Source organism: Guyanagaster necrorhizus (genome assembly GCF_019112545.1).
Source record: "Guyanagaster necrorhizus MCA 3950 unplaced genomic scaffold BT62scaffold_2, whole genome shotgun sequence".
Classification (NCBI taxonomy): Eukaryota; Fungi; Basidiomycota; class Agaricomycetes; order Agaricales; family Physalacriaceae; genus Guyanagaster; species Guyanagaster necrorhizus.
This window is the reverse complement of record NW_025064881.1, coordinates 1,140,085-1,159,649: the sequence shown is the minus strand read 5'-3', so window position 1 is coordinate 1,159,649 and position 19,565 is coordinate 1,140,085. Positions and strand designations below refer to the sequence as shown.

The 19,565-nt window shown below is 47.1% G+C and overlaps 8 protein-coding genes and 1 non-coding gene across 9 annotated transcripts; 4 read left to right on the top strand and 5 right to left on the bottom strand.

Moving 5' to 3' along the window:
* Positions 1-687: 687 nt before the first annotated feature.
* On the top strand, positions 688-1,074 carry BT62DRAFT_915734 (uncharacterized protein; the record flags this gene model as incomplete). The annotated part of the gene is made up of 2 exons (XM_043183960.1): positions 688-897; positions 952-1,074. The coding sequence occupies 2 exons, from the start codon at positions 688-690 to the stop codon at positions 1,072-1,074; spliced, it is 333 nt and encodes a 110-aa protein (XP_043045447.1).
* A 39-nt stretch (positions 1,075-1,113) lies between these two features.
* On the bottom strand, positions 1,114-1,791 carry BT62DRAFT_926147 (uncharacterized protein). The gene is made up of 3 exons (XM_043184957.1): positions 1,644-1,791; positions 1,393-1,594; positions 1,114-1,338 (listed from the first exon to the last, which is right to left on the bottom strand). Exons 1-3 carry the CDS (start codon positions 1,771-1,773, stop codon positions 1,254-1,256), a joined length of 417 nt encoding a protein of 138 aa, XP_043045446.1. The 5' UTR covers positions 1,774-1,791; the 3' UTR covers positions 1,114-1,253.
* A 1,301-nt stretch (positions 1,792-3,092) lies between these two features.
* Positions 3,093-5,551, top strand: BT62DRAFT_926145 (MFS general substrate transporter). Its single transcript, XM_043184956.1, has 15 exons — positions 3,093-3,156; positions 3,214-3,615; positions 3,666-3,724; positions 3,779-3,823; positions 3,870-3,929; positions 3,977-4,093; positions 4,145-4,223; positions 4,276-4,419; positions 4,478-4,630; positions 4,683-4,760; positions 4,818-4,861; positions 4,915-4,961; positions 5,022-5,073; positions 5,126-5,319; positions 5,376-5,551. The coding sequence occupies exons 1-15, from the start codon at positions 3,105-3,107 to the stop codon at positions 5,443-5,445; spliced, it is 1,596 nt and encodes a 531-aa protein (XP_043045445.1). The 5' UTR covers positions 3,093-3,104; the 3' UTR covers positions 5,446-5,551.
* Positions 5,552-5,940: 389 nt separating this feature from the next.
* Positions 5,941-8,203, bottom strand: BT62DRAFT_1071146 (uncharacterized protein; the record flags this gene model as incomplete). Its single annotated transcript, XM_043178729.1, has 7 exons — positions 5,941-5,966; positions 6,019-6,185; positions 6,242-6,677; positions 7,115-7,278; positions 7,338-7,610; positions 7,647-8,038; positions 8,066-8,203. The coding sequence occupies 7 exons, from the start codon at positions 8,201-8,203 to the stop codon at positions 5,941-5,943; spliced, it is 1,596 nt and encodes a 531-aa protein (XP_043045444.1).
* A 165-nt stretch (positions 8,204-8,368) lies between these two features.
* BT62DRAFT_926143 (peroxisomal copper amine oxidase) lies at positions 8,369-11,705 on the bottom strand. Its single transcript, XM_043184955.1, has 14 exons — positions 11,339-11,705; positions 11,098-11,286; positions 11,031-11,050; positions 10,814-10,980; positions 10,629-10,765; positions 10,530-10,578; positions 10,194-10,475; positions 9,989-10,142; positions 9,863-9,938; positions 9,626-9,803; positions 8,920-9,570; positions 8,828-8,864; positions 8,600-8,774; positions 8,369-8,551 (listed from the first exon to the last, which is right to left on the bottom strand). The coding sequence occupies exons 1-13, from the start codon at positions 11,420-11,422 to the stop codon at positions 8,624-8,626; spliced, it is 2,175 nt and encodes a 724-aa protein (XP_043045443.1). The 5' UTR covers positions 11,423-11,705; the 3' UTR covers positions 8,369-8,551; positions 8,600-8,623.
* A 326-nt stretch (positions 11,706-12,031) lies between these two features.
* On the top strand, positions 12,032-14,718 carry BT62DRAFT_984047 (amino acid transporter). The gene is made up of 13 exons (XM_043189828.1): positions 12,032-12,381; positions 12,429-12,530; positions 12,589-12,736; positions 12,794-12,920; positions 12,973-13,074; positions 13,146-13,237; positions 13,299-13,361; positions 13,417-13,524; positions 13,575-13,716; positions 13,777-13,798; positions 13,849-13,894; positions 13,953-14,197; positions 14,258-14,718. Exons 1-13 carry the CDS (start codon positions 12,286-12,288, stop codon positions 14,537-14,539), a joined length of 1,575 nt encoding a protein of 524 aa, XP_043045442.1. The 5' UTR covers positions 12,032-12,285; the 3' UTR covers positions 14,540-14,718.
* A 1,325-nt stretch (positions 14,719-16,043) lies between these two features.
* Positions 16,044-17,111, top strand: BT62DRAFT_926140 (uncharacterized protein). The gene is made up of 4 exons (XM_043184954.1): positions 16,044-16,312; positions 16,373-16,441; positions 16,499-16,981; positions 17,033-17,111. The coding sequence occupies exons 1-3, from the start codon at positions 16,049-16,051 to the stop codon at positions 16,652-16,654; spliced, it is 489 nt and encodes a 162-aa protein (XP_043045441.1). The 5' UTR covers positions 16,044-16,048; the 3' UTR covers positions 16,655-16,981; positions 17,033-17,111.
* A 607-nt stretch (positions 17,112-17,718) lies between these two features.
* Positions 17,719-17,923, bottom strand: BT62DRAFT_881932 (uncharacterized protein; the record flags this gene model as incomplete). Its single annotated transcript, XM_043182689.1, has 2 exons — positions 17,719-17,820; positions 17,873-17,923. Coding segments are annotated over 2 exons (153 nt in total), but the record flags the coding sequence as incomplete, so codon positions are not given.
* Positions 17,924-19,446: 1,523 nt separating this feature from the next.
* BT62DRAFT_t20 lies at positions 19,447-19,538 on the bottom strand. Its single transcript has one exon. It is a non-coding gene; the product is annotated as a tRNA-Phe (tRNA).
* Positions 19,539-19,565: the final 27 nt, after the last annotated feature.

Sequence of the window (19,565 nt, the reverse complement as noted above, 5' to 3'; positions counted from 1 at the left end):
GCTGTTTCTTACCTTGGTTATGGACGATTACCTGTTTATATTCTATTTGAGTGTCAGTCCCAGCATTGGCGATGAACGTAACGAACCACCAAGAAGACGTCGTTATGGGAAATGTACAAGCAAGTCAATCCATTTTCGAGTGACAAATTCTAACCGTCTGGCAGATCGCGCATCTTTTGACGAAGAATACATAGAACATTTTAACAGTATAATTCGGCACAATATACCGGCATCCAAGGACAGCTTACGCATGAGGGCGTTCGCCGTGAAGCTGTTCTGAGCAATAGAGAATATTCTCTTCGAGGCGAAAGATGACCCTGTGGACGAGCTAGAAGAACTGTACAACCTCACGCAACGAGGAAGGGAGGAAGGGAACTATAAGATGCTATTGAGACACTGCTGAGTTTCGCTTTCATCTCTGGTCCTCATATATGCCCTCATATTTTCTCTTGCAGCATGATTTATGGGCAGTAAAGTTAAGGATGGCCCGTCCTGAGCTCTGATCTTTGTCTTCAAGGGCATGTAAACGTATTTATATGTTGGTTTGAATAGGTATCAGCTTTCTGAAGCGCTACCAGCTTTGTATCCAGTGATACATACCCAGATGCTGCAGTTGGAGGATCTACTGGTGAGATTTGTTATCTGAACATCCTTCCAATATGAAAGCATGTCAAACTTAACAGAATTATGGAATTAAATGACTCATATACACATCCAGAAAGCCTGGGGCTTAGGGCCGGCACATCACTAGAACCTGATGGTAGCGAACACTGGTTGAAGGATCTGAAAGGTGTTCCGTTCATTTTCAAGGATGATCATCACTGTCTCGCTTTCGTCGAGAATCGAATGACCCTGGAACGGTCAGTACTGGTAGTCCACGGCGCTCTGGAGGGTGATGTACGTGTGTTATTTCTTTTTTTTGGGATTGACCCGGACTTGGTATTCCTACAGTGCGAGGTCGAGAAACAGTTGGCAGATGTCAAGAATGGCGTCCAGCACCGTGTTGTCTACAGTGGTATCAAAGATATGGAAGGCATAGGAAAGGGTCACCTTGGGTTATTTGTATTGTCGTAGCCGACTCAGTTGACCGACTAACTGTCTCTGTAAATCATAGTTCATTGTAATATATATTGATGAGTTTCACAGAAAGTTAAGCAGCTCAAAGCGCACGACTTGTTCATTGCTGACAACGAGCCGCGCGCCTTACATGTAAAAGTAGAGAAAGTCAAGGGAAAAAACAGAAGTCTAGCCAATTACATGAGTGTCTCTTCGGTGTTTTCTAAGACTTGTCGTATCTCGTCGTCTGTAACAGGCCGGGGGAATGACTTTCGAGGCTCCCTGGATAGTACTGGTAAATATACGATACAGACACTTATAAAGAAATGTACGAACGTTCGCATAGCCCATACATCCTCGCTACTCTTATCCAGCCTTCTCTTCGCCCACCACTCCGCCCGTCTATTAATCCATGCTTCGTACCGCTGGTCGCTCTCCATCCATTTCATGCTAAGGCAGAACTTGAAGTCATCGTGCTTATGCGCGCACCGTGAGGATTCGCCGTATCGGTACCAAGATTTCACCTGCGAACGAATGCCTGATACGGTTCAGTATGGTCGTCAACAGGCACCGGTGAAGCACCGTACCGTGACAGCCCATTGCGAGCTCCATCAAACTAAAGCAGGAGGGAATATCATCCGGAGTTGGATGTACTAGACGAAGGTAGGCAGCCTCTTGCTTGACAGCAACCGCAAAGTCGACACCAGTTTGCGACATAGAGTGAACGGAAGAAGAATGGAAAAGCACAGCCACTCTCATCTCTCTTCTGTAACGATTCAGTGGACTTTGACTCCGTTCGCTTCGACCCATTTGCCTGCTTGAGAGATCGCTCCTTCCAGTACATCATATCCATAGTTGCCGTAGTTTCCAGTGCGGTGTTGAATAATAGGTTTGTTCCTTCTCAATTCAAGACGATGAGTATACTTCACTGTCCGCTCCATAGTGCTTATGATTAGAAAATGGATAAGAACCTGACGAATGGTACTGTCTACCGATGTTGAAAGTTGAACGGTAATGAATTTCGGGAATCGGTTCGTTCATTTATTTAACCGCAATCTTTGCTCCATCTAAAAGTTACTCTTGCAGATATCGATATTGGGCAGTGGGCACGCCAAATGGGACAGACTGACCATTCACTGATTGTGGGGTGTCTTTCCAGTAATCGAAGACTCGCGGCATCGGTTGCTCATGTAAAATTCAAAAGACACTTCATATCTCAACGGGGTGTTCGGTGCTTTGACGTTAAAGGTCACTTAGTTTCATTCTAATTGCTCTTGAGTCACTGTGTTTAATCTGGACTAGCCGAACATGATAAGCCGTTTGCTCACTGGAGCTTCCTTAGTCGAGTTCCATGACCAGGTTGGAAGAATAGTGTCATATTTCTCTGCACCTAACATTTCTATTGTGTAATGTGGCTCGTCACGTAAACGGTCCTGGCACTCTTACTTTGCAAAAGGCTTGTTTGTGGACTTGCCGCATCCCGCATTCCTTCCCCGTCGCTAGCAGTTTTTCCTGTGGTCACAGATATTCTCAGTGCTTCGCGATACGAATCAGTCTATAAGGTCATTCAATCCTCATTGCTTGACACTTTGTCATCCGTTTCCGGGAACGAGGCGCGTGAGTTGAATAAAACCCCCTTCCCTCCTTGCTGCGTTTCCGTTTACGTACCAACACCTTTTCCCTGACCCAGCTTGGTCTGAAGAATTCCGACATGAAGGAGACCAGTAGATTATCCAAGGTTGAGCCGTGACTTGACAGGCCCGGTCGAACTCGTGATTTTCATTTCATTGCTCCCGCTGATCCAACGACGCCAATCAGCCTATCGCTTTCACACTGTATTAAAAAATGACCAAACATCGTCTCTTGATAGTCTCCATCGAAACATCGAACCGACTTTTTATCGACTAGACCAGGAGAACCGTAAACAATTCACGTACAGGGGTAAGATACCAGCTGATTTTTTATTGGCCTATACCGGTCCGACACGGGCTCTATAAGTTTGCAACATTTTGCCGTCTCAGTTTTTCGCCATTTCCCTCCTCTGCCTCATGTCGTCCTTCTCTGTGGCCGTCAATCCAGTCGTCGAGCGACACAGCCATCGTAAGTTCTTGATTCTTGATCACTTACCCAACGGAGGTTAAGCATTTTTTCACTTAGTCCCAGTAGATGAGGAAGCTGTTGATCTTAGCGAGTCGATCGATTTCACCGCTACACCTGGCTGCCAAGCTCGCAAGATATCTACTGCTAGCGTGGACAATGGAGGAACCTACGAACTGCATCCCCTTCCAAAATATTTTACTGAACGCACTAAGAGACCTTCTGCCCTCCGCAACGACTCGACTGCGGATACCATTACTCTCAAGGATCTCGTCCCCGAACAATCCTTGCCTGTTCTCGAGGATGTACATCTGAAGTCTCGTACTGCGACCGCGACGAACGCGGGAATAACGATTCCGACCATCCACCATCGAGCGCAAGTCGTCAATTCTGAAAGGTCAAAGAGCTACAAGAGGCAAGCGAATCTTCAGTTCGCCGCCATTTGTTGGTGTTTCTTCTTGTGTATGTGTTATCGTGGATGCTTGGTTCATTCGAATGCTGAGCATTTTCAGTGGGGTGGAACGATGGTACAACGGGTCCACTGATCCCTGTCATCCAAGAGTCCTATCGGGTTTGCCGACTGCTTCTCAATGTCACTGGATGATATATTAACTCAAGAGTACAGATCAACTTTGCCATTGTTTCTTTGTTCTTCGTTTTCAATTGCATCGTGAGCGCGCGTTACTAGAACAGCTATAACACCTCAATCTGAACAGGGATTTATCCTTGGTGCTGGAGCCAATGTATATTTCAGTGAAAGATATGGTTTGGGAAAAGTATTGATTCTCCCTTTTGGTCGAGCATTCAAGCTTACCTTGAGCAGATTGTGTTCTTCGGTTCCCTTTTCCAAGTCGTGTCGTACGCGATGGAAAGTCCACAGCCGCCCTTCCCGGTTATGGTCCTTGCATACGCTCTAGCTGGTTTTGGCATGTCACTACAGGTAAATAATCCCGAGAGCATACATTTCGTACGCTTACCTTCGTTCAACTAGAATGCTCAAGGAAATGGCCTTATTGGCAGTTTAAAAGAGCACAAAACGACGAAACTTAATATGCTTCATGCTTCATACGGTGAATGATACGGTCCTATAATCAGCGATGAAGGACTAACACTTATCGATAGGCGTGGGCGCGTTCGTCTCTCCATTGGTTGCAACCCACTTTTCGTATGAACGGCATTGGTCGTATCACTTCATCATCTCCACGGGCATTGCGGTCTCGAACTCGGTTATCCTTGCATTGGTGTTTCGCTTCAAGACGCGGGAAGGTATGAGCTGCCATGGTCCCATCATTGTGATTGGATCAGAAACTGATTATATCTCCAGTCCTCCTCGCGGAAGCGGGTCAGGAACCAGGAGAGTCTGATACTGCAGGATCTCGAGATGAAAACTTGTACAGCTCAATCCTTAAAATCAAAGCTGTGCATTTCCTTGCCATTTTCGCCCTCATCTATATCGGCACTGAGGTTACTCTGGGTGGTTGGTGTATTCGCGCGTGGATCCTCGTCGGGTGCTGATGTATCTTTTTCAGGCTGGATCGTTACGTTCTTAATTAACGAGAGAGAAGGCGGAAAGAGCGCGGGATACGTCTCCTCTGGTTTCTTCGGTGGTGAGCAACGTTTCCACTATTTCAGTTGGTGTTTGGTCAGACATCTTCTTCCTTTAGGACTAACTCTGGGCCGGCTGTGCCTTATATGGTTCAGCAAAAAAGTTCGTATCTGGCGTTCCGTAGTTATCGAAACAAGGTCTAATTTCTTGATCAGGTCGGAGAGCACCGTGTCATCTTTGTATATACTCTACTCGCCATAGTGTAAGTCAGGTCATGTATTACCGGTTTCTCACACATCTATTATGCTAAATGGGAACCCAGACTGGAACTGACCGTGTGGTTTGTTCCTTCCATCATCGAGAACGGAGTTGCAGTAAGGACGTTGTATCTGTATCATGACACTTCTCACTTAAATCTCCTTCCAGATCTCATTCGTTGGCTTGCTACTGGGTCCCATGTTCCCGATACTTGTCGGCCATGTGACACGAATACTCCCTGCATGGTTGTTGACCGAAAGCGTTGGGTGGATTACAGGAATTGGTATGTCGGGATCAGCGGCCCTGCCTTTCATAACGGGTCTATTGGCATCTCGTTATGGAATCCGATCATTGCAGCCATTGTAAGCGCCAGGTCCTCCCAGATCCTAGAAGCTTTTGAACTGAAATATGTCTCTAGAGTCGTCTCGATGATGTGCACACTGGTAGGCATTTGGGCGTTTGTACCGCGTACACGACGCGTCGACTGAGCGATAAGAAGGATGTAGAGACTTCATAGAGTATAGAGGAGTCGGTACGGGAACTTGGATCTTTTTTTAGACTTGATAATTCATATGTGCAAAATGCTGTGTGACGATGATAATAAAGCCAAAAGAATAAGACAACAGTTCTTCGTCGGAGTCAGACTGAAGTACATTCCCAGCATTCAAATGTCCATAGATCGCGTTTTAATCATCGTTTGGGAGTAGGAAAGCTTATTCCTAATTAGAGTTAGCGGATCTCGCTAAAAGGCACTGCTTCTTCCTCAAGACTTCTGCGCCGGAAGAGCTGACACGTTTAAGAGGGAGATGACATTACTATTTTTCTTTTTGCTACATTCAGATGCATTCCGGAAAGAAACCCTCACAAATCATTGCTGAAGGAGTTTTTAGAAAATGCTATATGATTAAGGTAGGAGACTACGATACATATATGCTAACATTATACATCTGTTAAGATTAGTCTATCGCTTCTGACCCAAGCAGTCAAGCATCAGCGGAGGACTTTGGGTCTACGACACCATCATCAGTTACAGCAAACCAGTAGGAGTGAGAGTTACAGACCTTGTGAACCAGATACGAAGGGTGGCGTTACCGTCGCCGCCGGCGGAGAGACGCGTTGTGGCATTTTTGATTGAAGCCGAGCATTGAGCTCTTCATCCCTTTGATGTGCACGGTCAATTGCAGCTTGAGTTTTTGCCTTGACTCGCTCGTTGTAATCTTCCTCGATCCTGCGAATCACGACGGTCAGTGAAGGGGTTTCGGGAACGCAGCACGAGGCTCATACCTTTTCAAAGTCTCGAGTTCCAGAAAGAAATCCCATGGATCATCGATCTGTTCGGGTTTTATCGCCTCAATGTCATCCAGCAGAACCACAATGGGCATGGTATCGGGAGGACGTACACCAAATACAGGGTGGGACCAGATTGGATTGGAAGGAGATATTAAGGCAACCTCGTCATGATCATAGATATCCACCCGTAGCCATGGTATACATGGAAGGAGCTTGGAGAGGACAGAGCGAAGGAAAGTAGTAGCACAAGCTTGGCTTGCCTCGTTGACTGATCCGGGATGTTGGCTTTGAGCGTCGCCAGTCAAACAAGATCCCTGACTTTCGACTTTGCAGGCTGAGCGAGATACCTGGCTTGCAGCTTCACTGAGTGACTGGCGGTATTGGCTTTCCACATCCTGCTCGAAGGGTGGAGGCAAAGTAACCAAGGATGCTTGGCGATGGTCAGATACATCACTAGCAATGTTTCCCTCCACGGCAGAATCCTGTGGTGGATCTCACTCTTTCTTCAAAAGTTCCCTGCGATCGGCATCCTCGTCAAAATAATCTCCGTCAAGGACCTGATCGTGACTGTTCAATCCATGTCTGGGCTCAGACCATGCTTGTTGAATATAAATACATATAACCGGGGCATGCAACTTGGAACGAATCGGCAAATTGGCATTAACGAAGGTGCATGATTACGGGCAATACATTATACTAACAAGGAGTGTGGGTCGTACAAACGTGAAACGGATGAGGCAGAGATACGAGGTACAATGTCACGGCTGAGAAACAAATGAAGACGAATTATTAGGCACTAGTCACAGGCTTTTCATCTACGATAACATGATGAGCTTTAGGACGGGTAAGGATATTTCCAGAACATACCTTCCATCATAGAAACGGATATCGCTATCGTCTCCGTGGGCGAGGGCTCATGTTTTGGCATTCTTGACTCCAGTCGAGCATGGAGTGCTTCATCTTTTTGACGCGCACGTTCAATGTCAGCTTGAACTTTGACTTCCATTCGCTCCTGATAATCTGCTTCAATCCTATGAAATTCAAGATGTCAGGGGAAGAATATCAATTATATGGATAACGGAATGTGTACCTTTTCAAAGCGTCGAGCTCTCGAAAGAAGTCCCATGGGTCGTTGACCTGTTTCACTGAATCTATATTATCTATTGCCTCTATGACTGGCATGGTATCCGGAGGAATGGCACCGAATAAATTGAAACCTTGGAGAGGGTCATCGGAGAAGTCTCTGTTGTAACGATCGAGGTTTGGGCGCAAACACGGTACCCATCGTAGGACCTTGCCGCGTAACGGGCAAAGAAAAGATGATAGCTTGAAAGAACCTTTGGAGACAATCGGTAGAGTTCCACTAGCTTCAATGGTTTCATGAACTGAACCACCATACTAGCTTTCAAGATCAGCGTCGTGCTCCGATGGAAGAGGTAAAATGGCTGTAGATGCTTGGCGCTCGTCTATCTGGTTGTCGGAAACGTCTCCAGCAGCATCAGAAACGCATAATGCTTCTTGTTCCTTCTGGAGTGTATCCCTACGCGCCGCATCCTGGAAGTGGTAGATCTCCAGAAGCCGATCTTCGTGTTTTAATTGATATTTAGGATCGGACCATGGGTCCCCAATAGTAAGGTCGTTTCGAACACGGCAATGCATCATAGTCAAGGTAGGGTGGTAGCAGTCTGGCCAGGGGAGAGGCAGCGTAGGGTTCAGCAGCGGTCGCGAAAGTGGATTGGTATCGTTCGGCGTAATCGGAACAGCCATGTCCGGCAGTATGAAACGATTTGGCTTGCCTTCAGATGTTAATCAACGTACATGGGTGACGCATGCAACATAAACTTTGCTCTTTAAGGCTTCGCAGGCTTTGGTGACCTCCAGATCCTTGAGATATTTGAGGGAAGCAACTGGGTCGAGCTTGAAGGCGATATATTCACCGAAATGAGGGACGACCATGATCAGAATGAGAATAAAGATTTCCGAGCTCACCTTTTAAGTCCTGAAAAAAAAATAGGGGAGATGCCGAATTTATTTGCATTGTTGTCGGCACAAAGGTAGGACAAATGAATAAACGTCCCCTCTTAGAGAGCCCATTGAACACTACTACCTGATATAACTACTTACCCACCCACACATCGCGATTCCTGCACAAGCAGCATCATCCATTCGCGTCTCAATTCACATCGCTGCAGTGCACCTTCCTGAGCCCAATTATTTTCATCTTCATCGTATACTTTATTGTTCGCACCATCTTTCAACAACTACTCGAGAGATCCACCTGTCCGACGATCTGAAAATCATCCGCTGTTTTACATTAGAATTTCAACTAAATGGACCCTTACATAAGTATACCTTGAATACATTCGCTAAACTACTTCAATGGCACCTAGCGTGGCCGTTGGGCATGGATCCTTGGGAGAACGCAGCGACACTCTTCGGATCTCTGGTCCCCGGAACATCCATGCTAGGATTCATTGTAAAGAACGACTGGGGCTTGAGAGTGATGCTTAAATGCTCAACAGGCATCCTATAGGAAATATCAGGGTCATGATTCCAGCGCGATCAAAGAAATAGACGTACACTGGCCAATCTTCCGGACGAGGGATATGCGTAGTCCCTATTCACCAGAGTCAAAATGATTGAATCTCATACTTGGCACAGAAAATACCCACCGACGGTCAAATACACCAGAATATCCTCATTCTCGATACTCTGCTCGCCCTTCACCCACGCACCGATCGAATCTGCCGGACTCTCCCTAGTCTGTGGGACGTATTTCCCAGCAGGCCACATCCTGCTTCCCTTCGCACCCTCAACATCCCTGCACACCCATATAGGGTAGTTAACAAACTGCGCCCTCTTCAACGCCCAACCGTCTTTCCTCGCCATCATCGGCGTAACACCACCCTTGACCCCGACAACGTACCCAACATCCTTGCCGCTACTATAGTGCTTCCTAGCGGGGTTGACGATCTTCCATTTCCGCTCCCTCTCCCAATCCCAAAGCCTCCCGGCCTCTTTCTTCAACACAGTGTCCTCCTGGATGAACCCGTTTCCGGCAAAGTTGAGGTCGGAGCCGGTTTCGGCATTGGGGATAGGCATGACGTCGGATTCGACGACGGAGTTGTTGAGACCGTCGATCATAGGGTCCACACGGATGGAGAAGAGATGTTGGTGATAATGGGCGTTGACGTTAGGTGCGACCTTGGTGCCGAACTTGGCAGGTTCATCAGTCCCCGATATGTAGACTTGAAGAATACCAGTCAGGCGGACTTCGAGCTCGATGCTGCCGTCTTGATAGAAATGGTAGTTCCAAATGTATTCTGTAGGCATTGGTCTCAGTCTCAGTCTTTGTAGGAATGTGAATATGGAACGAACCATAGTTGGCCAACGTGCAGACCATACTGATAACCAGGCGTCTTCTGCGAACGGTCTGTGCACGGCCACCAGGACGATAATCGGTGTGCTTCCAGAGGACACCATTATCCTCCTCATGAATGCAGATAGCGTTCTTGATGATTATTGCGTTTCCATCGTGTCCGACGTAGGCGCCAGGCTAGAGTAGTTGAGTAGTTGTCAGACGCCGGCTTTCCATGGCAACTGGGCTCTACGTACCAAATAGTGGATCTGGCCAACACAATCACACCCCAACGATAGCTCATTGGCCATTGTCCCCATACCGTATTCACCTCTGCCTCGGTCATAAATGCTGGTTATTGAAGTGGATAAGAGGAAGCTCACGAATCGAAGGCGAATTTCCGAGGATGCGGGTATTCTGGTGCTCCGTAAGGAACCACCATCTCGGCCAACGACAGGCGATATATAAGTGGCCGAATTTCGCCATTGTCGTTGTAAGTGATCGTAGAAAGGGCTATACCCTCGCGGTGAGTGAAGGCTAGGGGCGAATGATTAGTAGAGTGAGATCGAGGGCATCATGATGACTTGCATATATGCATCTTCCAATTCTGCCACTCCAGCTCATTCCTATCGAGCTTAAAGCTAACACCCTCGGGCTGGAGGATGTGCAAAGGTTTGATGTCATCTCTGGGCTTGAAATTCTCCTGGCTCTTCTCCATAAGGTCAGGAAGGAAGTCAAACGGTTTGAGGGGAGGAGGAATGCGTGGTCGACCTGTCGCGGCAAATGCGTCCTCAGAGAGTCCGGGGAACTTGGTGCTGGATGCGCTGAGTACCGCGCCATTAGCAGTATTCTTGTAATGAGGAGGGAAATCTAAACCGAAGTGTCAAGAAGAATGAAACTCAAAGCTTTAAGACGCGACGGTACCTATTTGCAGGACCTCTTCAGAATTTGCATCTACTACGGCAATGAAATCCTACGAGAATCCTCTGAGCATGACTTTTACAGCTGCAAGTATACACTTACCAGGGGATGAGCGTATAGATTTTCATGCTCTGAGAGCCGGGCAAATAGCAACGCTTGCTGGACACGGCGCTTCTGTGGGAAACGGTCGTCGTAGCCAATGGACCAGCCATCACAGACTATTTGCTCGGGAAGAACACCTACCGAAAAGTGAAATATTTGACTGTCCAGATATGAATTCTGCTTACCGACTTCTTTCGCCAATTGCTGCACGCGAGCGTCACTCTTCACAATTTTCTCGCACGCAACGAGTTCTTGAACAGAAATCTGGGGCTGAGTACCTTCTGGAAGCTTCTCAAAGCTTTCAATATTCCACTTCCCGTCGTCAAGAGCCAGGACAACGTTATACGCGTCTCTGTAGTCGATAAATCAAGTGTTTGTCATACTGAACCGGACTTTACGCACCCGTACACGACATCGAGGAACTGTGTAACTATCAGCTTCGTCGGTGGGCAGAGTTTAGAGTACGTACATCGACTTCGGCCTTGCGGGTAATTGGTGTGGGTGCCTCAGGCTGCCCGCCGGGAGTCAGAGGAATCCCAAGGTAGGCAAGAACCGCTTTCTTGGGAGGTGGTAAAAGGTACGTAGTGATAAATTTGACGGCCTTGATGTCTGTCTTGCTCACGATATGGTGTCGGACCGATAGTGATACAGCTGCTATCTGAAGCGAAGGTTAATCTAGGCGTAGATAGGCGCGTTCAAGTTGAGCTCACCTCGTCAGGTGTCAGTGGGTCCAAAGGATGCTTAAAAGCAGTCGGAGGGTGGAACAAAACGTCTGTCGCAGTGGGAGAAGCCATTGGCGATATGGAAACGCTCTATCACGGTCCGTTGGCTCCTGAAATACTTTTGCTCACGATGAATGACTGAGCAGTTTTGGCAAGATCACCTGACGGAAACGCGAGAAATGCATTCCGCCCAATTTCCGGCATCATTAGTTATAGGAATTTGATGATAAGGAATAATGCGGCTCCAATTGAGCCTTTAGTGCCCATGATTTCTTATCACGGTTCGCCGCGGCAGCGTTGTCACTGACAATGGACTGAATTATCGAAGACGGTTAATGGAAGTAAAGGGTTAAATGCATACGTACTCATCGGTATTGGCCGTCAGTTCGTTGCTATTGGATGGGAAGTGAGGAGGTCCGCCATCATCCATGTATCCGCATATATATCACTGTACTCTGCCTTGCCACGGCACGGCTGAGGTCTCAACCGACAGACGGAGCTGCGAGTCGGATCACCAGAGGTAGTCACAAAATATATTTTCTTTTGAATACAGACAAGGGAGTTAGAGGACAAGACAATGCAGTAGATATTGATTATGGTCGTATTCAAGTTGCGGCAAACAAGTTTTGATACCCGGTTCGAAGTTGCCGGTGGCTGTACAACCACCTTATACTCAATAACACACACACCTTCCTCCCTTGCTTCCTCTCAAATATCTGCTTTTTCCACCCTGTGGAAAGAATGAGGCTTTTTAATTGTGATTTAATTGTTGCCCATCTGAAGCAACATCCTTATCTGTGCTCAGAAGTACTCCAACATGATTCCTGCCTAGGCTTCTATCTTTCATGTGTATCTCGCTTATACGTAATCGGACTTTGTATGGAGTGAGCATATAGTCTATCCAGTGCGATAACAGCTCTTTCCCATCCTTCGACATGTCTTCGAAAGACGCTGTTCATGCGGCGGACGAGACGCGATTAGCAGCTTTGGGCTATAAGCAAGAGTTCAAGCGTGAATTCACCCCTCTTGAGGCTCGTCTTTCTCTTAAAAGTTAATATATTCACTAACCTTATCGCAGGTTTTTGGAATTGCGTTCTCGATTATCGGACTGGTGCCCTCAATATCGTCGGTTCTCTTTTACGCGATACCCAACGGAGGAGGGCCTGCCATGGTTTGGGGGGTACGCTTCCCTCAAGTCCACTCCCATTGAGATGCGATACGCTGATAGAACAGTGCAGTGGGCCGTTGCAAGTATTTTCATACTATGTGTTGGCATGGCAATGGCCGAACTAGCCAGTGCTGCTCCTACTTCTGGGGGATTATACTACTGGACCTACTCATTGTCGTCATCCCGTTGGCGCAATTTGCTTTGCTGGATAGTCGGATGTCAGTTTTTTCGTATTTTTTTACACACGCCGCACCCTCACACACTTGGCAATCTAGACATGAACACGATCGGATCTATAGCAGGTGTATCTTCGATTAACTGGGGATGCGCCGTTCAAATCATGGCTGCAGTCAAGATTGGCTCTAATAACCAAAGCTTTGAGCCAACGAACGCCCAGCTTTTGTATGTCATCCCCGTTTTTCTTTTTCCCATATTCTCAATTCAAACTTGTCAGTGGTGTATATGTAGCTATAAACCTCACTCACATCGTAAACTGCAGTCTGGGCACATCGGTTTTAGCAAGGCTGCAGTCCGTGTACGTCGCTCTCAACGTCGTGTACGTATCCTATTCAGTTATCTACTGATAGCGCCTTCCATCATTCTGATGTTCCAATACGATGTTGACAGGTTATGCTTCGGGGTTATTATCGCCTTGCCTATCGTTACTCCGTCGGAATTCAAGAACAGCGCACACTTTGCCCTAGGCGAATTTGTCAACCGTGCGCCGTTTCCGACTGTCATGGATTCGTTTTTATATAGCACTTATCTCATCCCGCATAGTCAACGGGTGGACAGATGGCTTCGCATTCATACTGAGTTTTTTGGCGCCGCTTTGGACTATTGGTACGCCTGCATTACTACAGCGACATGACATGATATATCCATCATCGCATTGTAGGTGCATTCGATTCCAGTGTCCACATAAGTGAGGAAGCGTCAAATGCTACAACTGTCGTTCCTTGGGCAATCGTATTGGCGGTGGGCATTGCTGGAGTGTTGGGCTGGGGTATGTGTTTTCGCTAGTACCAATAATTTATTCTGATGTCGAATCTATAGCAATCAACATGACCCTTGCTTTCTGTATGGGGTCGGATCTGGAAGCGATATATAATAGCTCCCAGCCCATGGCGCAGATTCTGTTCAATGGTTTTGGACAGAAAGGAACGTTGGGTATCTGGGCAATTATTGTATTAGTACAGTGTGTTGACCTTTTCATCCGTCGTCGCCGTGGATCCTAATGTTAGCTTTGCTTTGGCAGATATATGATGGGGTCCAGTATGGTAAACTCATCTTTGGTTACGGAGATCGTTTCCTAATATCTTTTTATCAGCTTCTAGCCGCCAGCAGACAGACGTACGCTTTTAGCAGAGATCGAGGTATCAGCTTCATTATGACCATCTGATTCTCAGATCAAACGCTCACACCACGTGCTAGCCCTTCCATTCTCCCACTGGCTGTATCGAATGAATAGCTACACGGAAACGCCGGTTAACACTGTCATTTTCGACGCCGGTTTCGCAATATTACTAGGACTACTCTCATTCGCTGGAAGTAATGCTATCAACGCCGTTTTTTCAATATCCGTCATCGCAACGTATGTCGCATACAGCATCCCGATCGCTGCCTGCTTTATGGGAGAGAACAATTTCAAGCCTGGACCATTTCACCTCGGAATATTCGTTAGTCACCATGAATCATAGTGATTTACACACCTCTGACGGCCGTTCTTTGATTCATAGAGTTTTTCGATCGCGCTGACAGCCGTATTGTTCATGACCTTCACGAGCATAGTGTTGATGTTCCCCACAACTCCCCAAACGACTGTTCAAGATATGAACTACTCCGTAGTAGTGCTGGGAGGCGTGATGATTCTCTCGTTGATATGGTACTACTTCCCTAAATATGGTGGGGTTTACTGGTTCAGGGGTCCTGTTCCTACATTGGATCCCATGAGTCCCGGATCAGAGGACATGGGCAAAAAAGAGGCAGCCAACGTGGTTGCAGAGCTGGTTGTGGAATGATTGTATCAGTAGTCCCACCTATTTCCGCTCTCATTATCTCGTTGAACTTAGACCTTATGAAATTAAGCATTGGACCTGACCATTGTTTGTTTTTTTTTTCAGGGAAGAAGAATTGAAGGAAAAGCGGGCTTATGGATCATTCTTACGCCCCTCGACTACGCATAGATAGACTTACAAACGCATTGATTATGCCGTGATACATATTTAATTCAAGGCTGAGAACGGGAGTGGAAAGCAGACAGTCGCCGCTTGTTTGTTGAAGCGTCAGATGTGCCCAAGGTAGCGAGCCCCAGGGCCTAAGTTGGCTACTCATGTTCGTGGGTCTATTGTATTCACAAAGGATGTATTCAGAATTAGAAAATCCAGGGCTAGAACCCCATGCATCCCATATATTGAATGAATATACTTGATAGTGGGGATAGTTACCAGTCGGGCAATGTGTGTTCTCAGACCGACCCACAAGCGGCGCCCAGCACCACAGGCGCGTTATGTATGCGTGCTTGCAGTCGGAGTAACTCGGGCCGAGAAACTCGATCAAACAAACTTCGACTACAACATCCACGTACGTAAAATATCCGAAATGGAAAACTCCCTCGGCTCAGAAATATAGAGACGGAGACACTTTCGACGGAAACTAGGGGCCTCATCGATCATCAGTTAAAGCTCTCATTGTCGCTTAGTTCTGTACATCTCTTCTTGCAGACTGCAGCACAGTTAACATCCTCTGACCAACTTCAAGATGGTAGTCCTGGGAATTTGTAAGACAAATTTCGCGAACAGACGAGCGCTGAAGGCCTAGGACCATCGTGGGATTCACTTTGATTGCTTGGGGACGAGGTTCTACTTCGGAAAGGACACCTTGCTATCATCGCCAACACCGTCTGTGATCCACTTTGGCAAGTAAATGGTGTCCTTTTTAATATAATGTCCAAAGGACTTCGTCGCGCTATTCTTGTTGGCCAAAACGTTTCTATTCAATCTTATCTTCATCTCAAGCTGCTCTCTAGCTTGGCTTGCTCTTCCACTACACACGACAAACTCTAACGTCTACTTCAAATGAAATTACCTTGACAGGAAGGTACAGATATGGCTATCTCATTCTCGGTGCCTCGGCGACGTACATATACGCCAACGAACACCAACAGTTGACTTCATTTCTGGAAAGTGTTGCCTCGTGCCCTTTTCATCAACTTCTTGATACGGTACATCCTCGAGCAGCTTATCAAGCAAAACTGCTCGGAGCCAATCGTCGGATCTCGGTGCTGAACCAATTCTTGAACATAGCCATGTACGGAGGGCCTAAAGTATGTGGGTCGTATCGCTATAAAAACCAGGTGCGGGCAGCACGGTATGTCCCCAACAGTGGTTCCACAACACCGCTCCAGCATCTGCTACTTCTCTGCTCTCTTTTCCAAATCTTTTCTCTTACATTCAACCTTGCACGGACACCATTGTACGTGTTCGCGGCATCCATTTACGGGTCGGACTTATGGCTTGATACCAGAAACCATGTATTCCGGGTATCCTGCTTCGTACATCCACCTTAGGGGCCATGGCAGCGCCAGGTCTGGTTATCCTCCCATTCCTCGTTCCTATGCGAGGTATGGAGAAGAGGACGACCAGCCGTTTATGCCCAGCTCTGGTGGAGGTATCAGAGTACAGGAACCCGATGAGCCGACGTTGCCACTGTCCTCCGGTCAAGAAATTTCGCTCTTGGACCAAGAGGCGGGTAGTCACACCCATGATGAGATGCCGACACGCGCCCGCGACCCTGTAATTGTTTCCTAATAACGAGCGTGTTTTACGTGTTTAACTTACGCGATAATATTTTAGGGCTATGAACACGGCGGATCGTCTGGTCCAATGCGTCCTTTTGATGTTTCGGGACACTCTCGTGGCTCGGTGAGTACAGCACGACTATAGGCGAAATTTCTACACCTTCAAACAATACTTCCTCAGGGCTATGGAAGTCCCACTTCCCAACGTGGATCGAACTCACCTCCCAGTGGATACCCCTCGTCGTCAGCCGCTTATCCTCCTGGATACGCCACTGCCGTAACAGGCCTTCCTTCTCCTTTCGCGTCCTTGGATCCCGGTCAGCGCTATTACGACTGACACACTCTTGAGCAATCTCCCCATGTAATCCCTAAACGCGAATCCCCCGATCTCACGCCCTTCCTAGCGAGAGCAGACACCCAATACGACTTACGCGAACCCGGTGATTACCTGCGAGACTTCCTCCATCTCCCACACGGAACCCCAATCCGCCTCGAATCTCTCGTTGATCCGCGCGACAGGAGTGGAAGGCCTCCTTACACCATAATCCAGTTAGCTGCAGCCGCGATCTACAGTCACCCCCACCAGAAAGCTTCCACAGCTGAGATCAGAGCTGCGCTTATGGCGCGCTTTGAGTATTTCCGAGAGAACGAGGGCACCTTGAAGGTTCGTCGCGCAGTCGTTGTTGAAGGCTGCATGGTACTTACCGGTTGACAGGAAACTCTCAAGCACGCTTTGTCTTCTCACGATCTTTTTAAGAATATTGGGCGTACCCCGATCGATCCTGGAAGAGGGGGTCTTTGGGCCATTGATATTACCAATCCGGAAGGCAGGCGTCCTCGTAAACGTAGGAGCACTCATTCCCCCGACGAGGGTAGCGCTGAGTTCTCAGGCTCCAGCGATGGTAATAGGTCTGAGTCTTCCTAATCTAACGACGTATCCAACATCATCTTGTCTTGTATACAAATTTCCTCTATGCTGCCCCATTCTTTGTCTTTCCGTGTCACGACTCTTACGACCACAATTCTCCCGTTATAGTTCTGTATAAACTTCCTCTATTCCTCCAAATGACTTGTACTACTCGTGCTCATTTACATTGTACAAGCCATAGTTGCTCAAATAAATCAGTATCCTTGACGTATCTATGTGTTTCGTACGGCCTCGGAGTCGCAATTGAAAGAGCCTTCAATTCGAATGCTTATGTCGTAGAGCCAAAAGTTCAGGTTGTCAATGTAATATGCACAATGCATTCCTGAATCCTAGAGCCTGAAGCCTGGATTCCTGGTGACAAACAGGATGACTCAGTAACCTAGTTTGGAGACCGACTCGGATTATCTAGTGGTGAAGAAGCACCGCGCATTTTCGAAGGCCTCAGTCAATCCCGACATACCAGTTCCTGTGATCTACCCGAGGCTTTCGGTCAACAACCACGCAGGGAGTATTCGTGTCACATGACCGGCAAGTATCGGGAACATGGGACCCAGTAGCAAGCCAACAAATGAGATCTGGAAGGAGATTTAAGTGAGAAGTGTCATGATACAGATACAACGTCCTTACTGCAACTCCGTTCTCGATGATGGAAGGAACAAACCACACGGTCAGTTCCAGTCTGGGTTCCCGTTTAGCATAATGGATGTGTAAGAAACCGGTAATACATGACCTGACTTACGCTATGGCGAGTAGAATATTTACAATGATGACACGGTGCTCTCCGACCTGATCAAGAAATTAGACCTTGTTTCGATAACTACGGAACGCCAGATACGAACTTTTTTGCTGAACCATATAAGGCACAGCCGGCCCAGAGTTAGTCCTAAAGGAAGAAGATGTCTGACCAAACACCAACGGAAACAGTGGAAACGTTGCTCACCACCGAAGAAACCAGAGGAGACGTATCCCGCGCTCTTTCCGCCTTCTCTCTCGTTAATTAAGAACGTAACGATCCAGCCTGAAAAAGATACATCAGCACCCGACGAGGATCCACGCGCGAATACACCAACCACCCAGAGTAACCTCAGTGCCGAATTCCCGTCTTCGTCGCGGTCGCAGTGCGAGACTTCAGATATAAATCCTCGAGAATAGGCAAGGATTATTCGGGGACGAGATCCTTGAGAGTAATGGTATCCGCAGTCGAGTCGTTGCGGAGGGCAGAAGGTCTCTTAGTGCGTTCAGTAAAATATTTTGGAAGGGGATGTAGTTCGTAGGTTCCTCCATTGTCCACGCTAGCAGTAGATATCTTGCGAGCTTGGCAGCCAGGTGTAGCGGTGAAATCGATCGACTCGCTAAGATCAACAGCTTCCTCATCTACTGGGACTAAGTGAAAAAATGCTTAACCTCCGTTGGGTAAGTGATCAAGAATCAAGAACTTACGATGGCTGTGTCGCTCGACGACTGGATTGACGGCCACAGAGAAGGACGACATGAGGCAGAGGAGGGAAATAGCAAAAAACTGAGATGGCAAAATGTTTCTGCAAGCTTATAGAGCCCGTGTCGGACCCGTATAGGCCAACATTTACTGATGACTTACTGCTCCTGAGATAAAGAAAAGCTGTGAAAACACAAACACAAAAAACTAAAATTCTGCATGTGATAGGTAATTGAAATTACTGTATTAAAACCCTCCCCTTCGAATAGTCTGCATAAAACCATAACTCGCCTTCCCCTCCCTGGAGGTTTCATATTAAGTTTAGGGTTGCACATGAAATGTAGGTTTTGATACACTTGTGTTTATTACTGGTAACTTACACCCCTCGCCAGAAGGGTTTCATCGAGATAACTTACCTGTCATGTGACTATGCTGGACAGTATTTGAGCATTATATTCAGTATTATTATATACATATTGTATTTACAAAGGAAAAGCATAGATATCTTTTTGCTTTTCCAGTAACTTACAGCCTGAGAGATCAATAAGGTGTATAAAAATACAAAGACAAAGAGTCGAAAAAAATCTGCCACATCACAGTCCAGTCATGTAACTTTGTATATGATAAGTAATAAATTACTATATTAGCCCTCCTCCTTTCTTTTGCGCAAGGATCGGTATGAAAGGACAATTTCCCCCCCCCCCTCTGGAGATTTCGTGCGCAGCCCTAGTGAATTTCGAAGCAAAAACTTGTATTCGAAAATGTATGGGGGCACCCGGGATTGAACCGGGGACCTCCAGAACACATCACCACTTAAATAACTTCAGTCTGTTGCTCTCCCAGCTGAGCTATGCCCCCATAATTCATACCCGTCATCCTGATCTA

Coding starts and splice junctions, on each gene's coding strand:
- BT62DRAFT_926143 (XM_043184955.1), bottom strand. CDS start 11,422: ATGGCTTCTCCCACTGCGACAGACGTTTTGTTCCACCCTCCGACTGCT. Junction 11,051..11,097: donor CCCGCAAGGCCGAAGTCGAT/GTACGTACTCTA, acceptor ATAGTTACACAG/TTCCTCGATGTCGTGTACGG. Junction 10,143..10,193: donor GAATTGGAAGATGCATATAT/GCAAGTCATCAT, acceptor ATTCGCCCCTAG/CCTTCACTCACCGCGAGGGT.
- BT62DRAFT_926145 (XM_043184956.1), top strand. CDS start 3,105: ATGTCGTCCTTCTCTGTGGCCGTCAATCCAGTCGTCGAGCGACACAGC. Junction 4,094..4,144: donor GTTTTGGCATGTCACTACAG/GTAAATAATCCC, acceptor TCGTTCAACTAG/AATGCTCAAGGAAATGGCCT. Junction 4,631..4,682: donor CACTGAGGTTACTCTGGGTG/GTTGGTGTATTC, acceptor TATCTTTTTCAG/GCTGGATCGTTACGTTCTTA.
- BT62DRAFT_984047 (XM_043189828.1), top strand. CDS start 12,286: ATGTCTTCGAAAGACGCTGTTCATGCGGCGGACGAGACGCGATTAGCA. Junction 12,921..12,972: donor CCAACGAACGCCCAGCTTTT/GTATGTCATCCC, acceptor CAAACTTGTCAG/TGGTGTATATGTAGCTATAA. Junction 13,799..13,848: donor ATATGATGGGGTCCAGTATG/GTAAACTCATCT, acceptor TCTTTTTATCAG/CTTCTAGCCGCCAGCAGACA.
- BT62DRAFT_926140 (XM_043184954.1), top strand. CDS start 16,049: ATGTATTCCGGGTATCCTGCTTCGTACATCCACCTTAGGGGCCATGGC. Junction 16,313..16,372: donor CGACACGCGCCCGCGACCCT/GTAATTGTTTCC, acceptor ATAATATTTTAG/GGCTATGAACACGGCGGATC. Junction 16,442..16,498: donor CGGGACACTCTCGTGGCTCG/GTGAGTACAGCA, acceptor ATACTTCCTCAG/GGCTATGGAAGTCCCACTTC.
- BT62DRAFT_926147 (XM_043184957.1), bottom strand. CDS start 1,773: ATGTCGCAAACTGGTGTCGACTTTGCGGTTGCTGTCAAGCAAGAGGCT. Junction 1,595..1,643: donor GCTCGCAATGGGCTGTCACG/GTACGGTGCTTC, acceptor GAACCGTATCAG/GCATTCGTTCGCAGGTGAAA. Junction 1,339..1,392: donor GATGTATGGGCTATGCGAAC/GTTCGTACATTT, acceptor AGTACTATCCAG/GGAGCCTCGAAAGTCATTCC.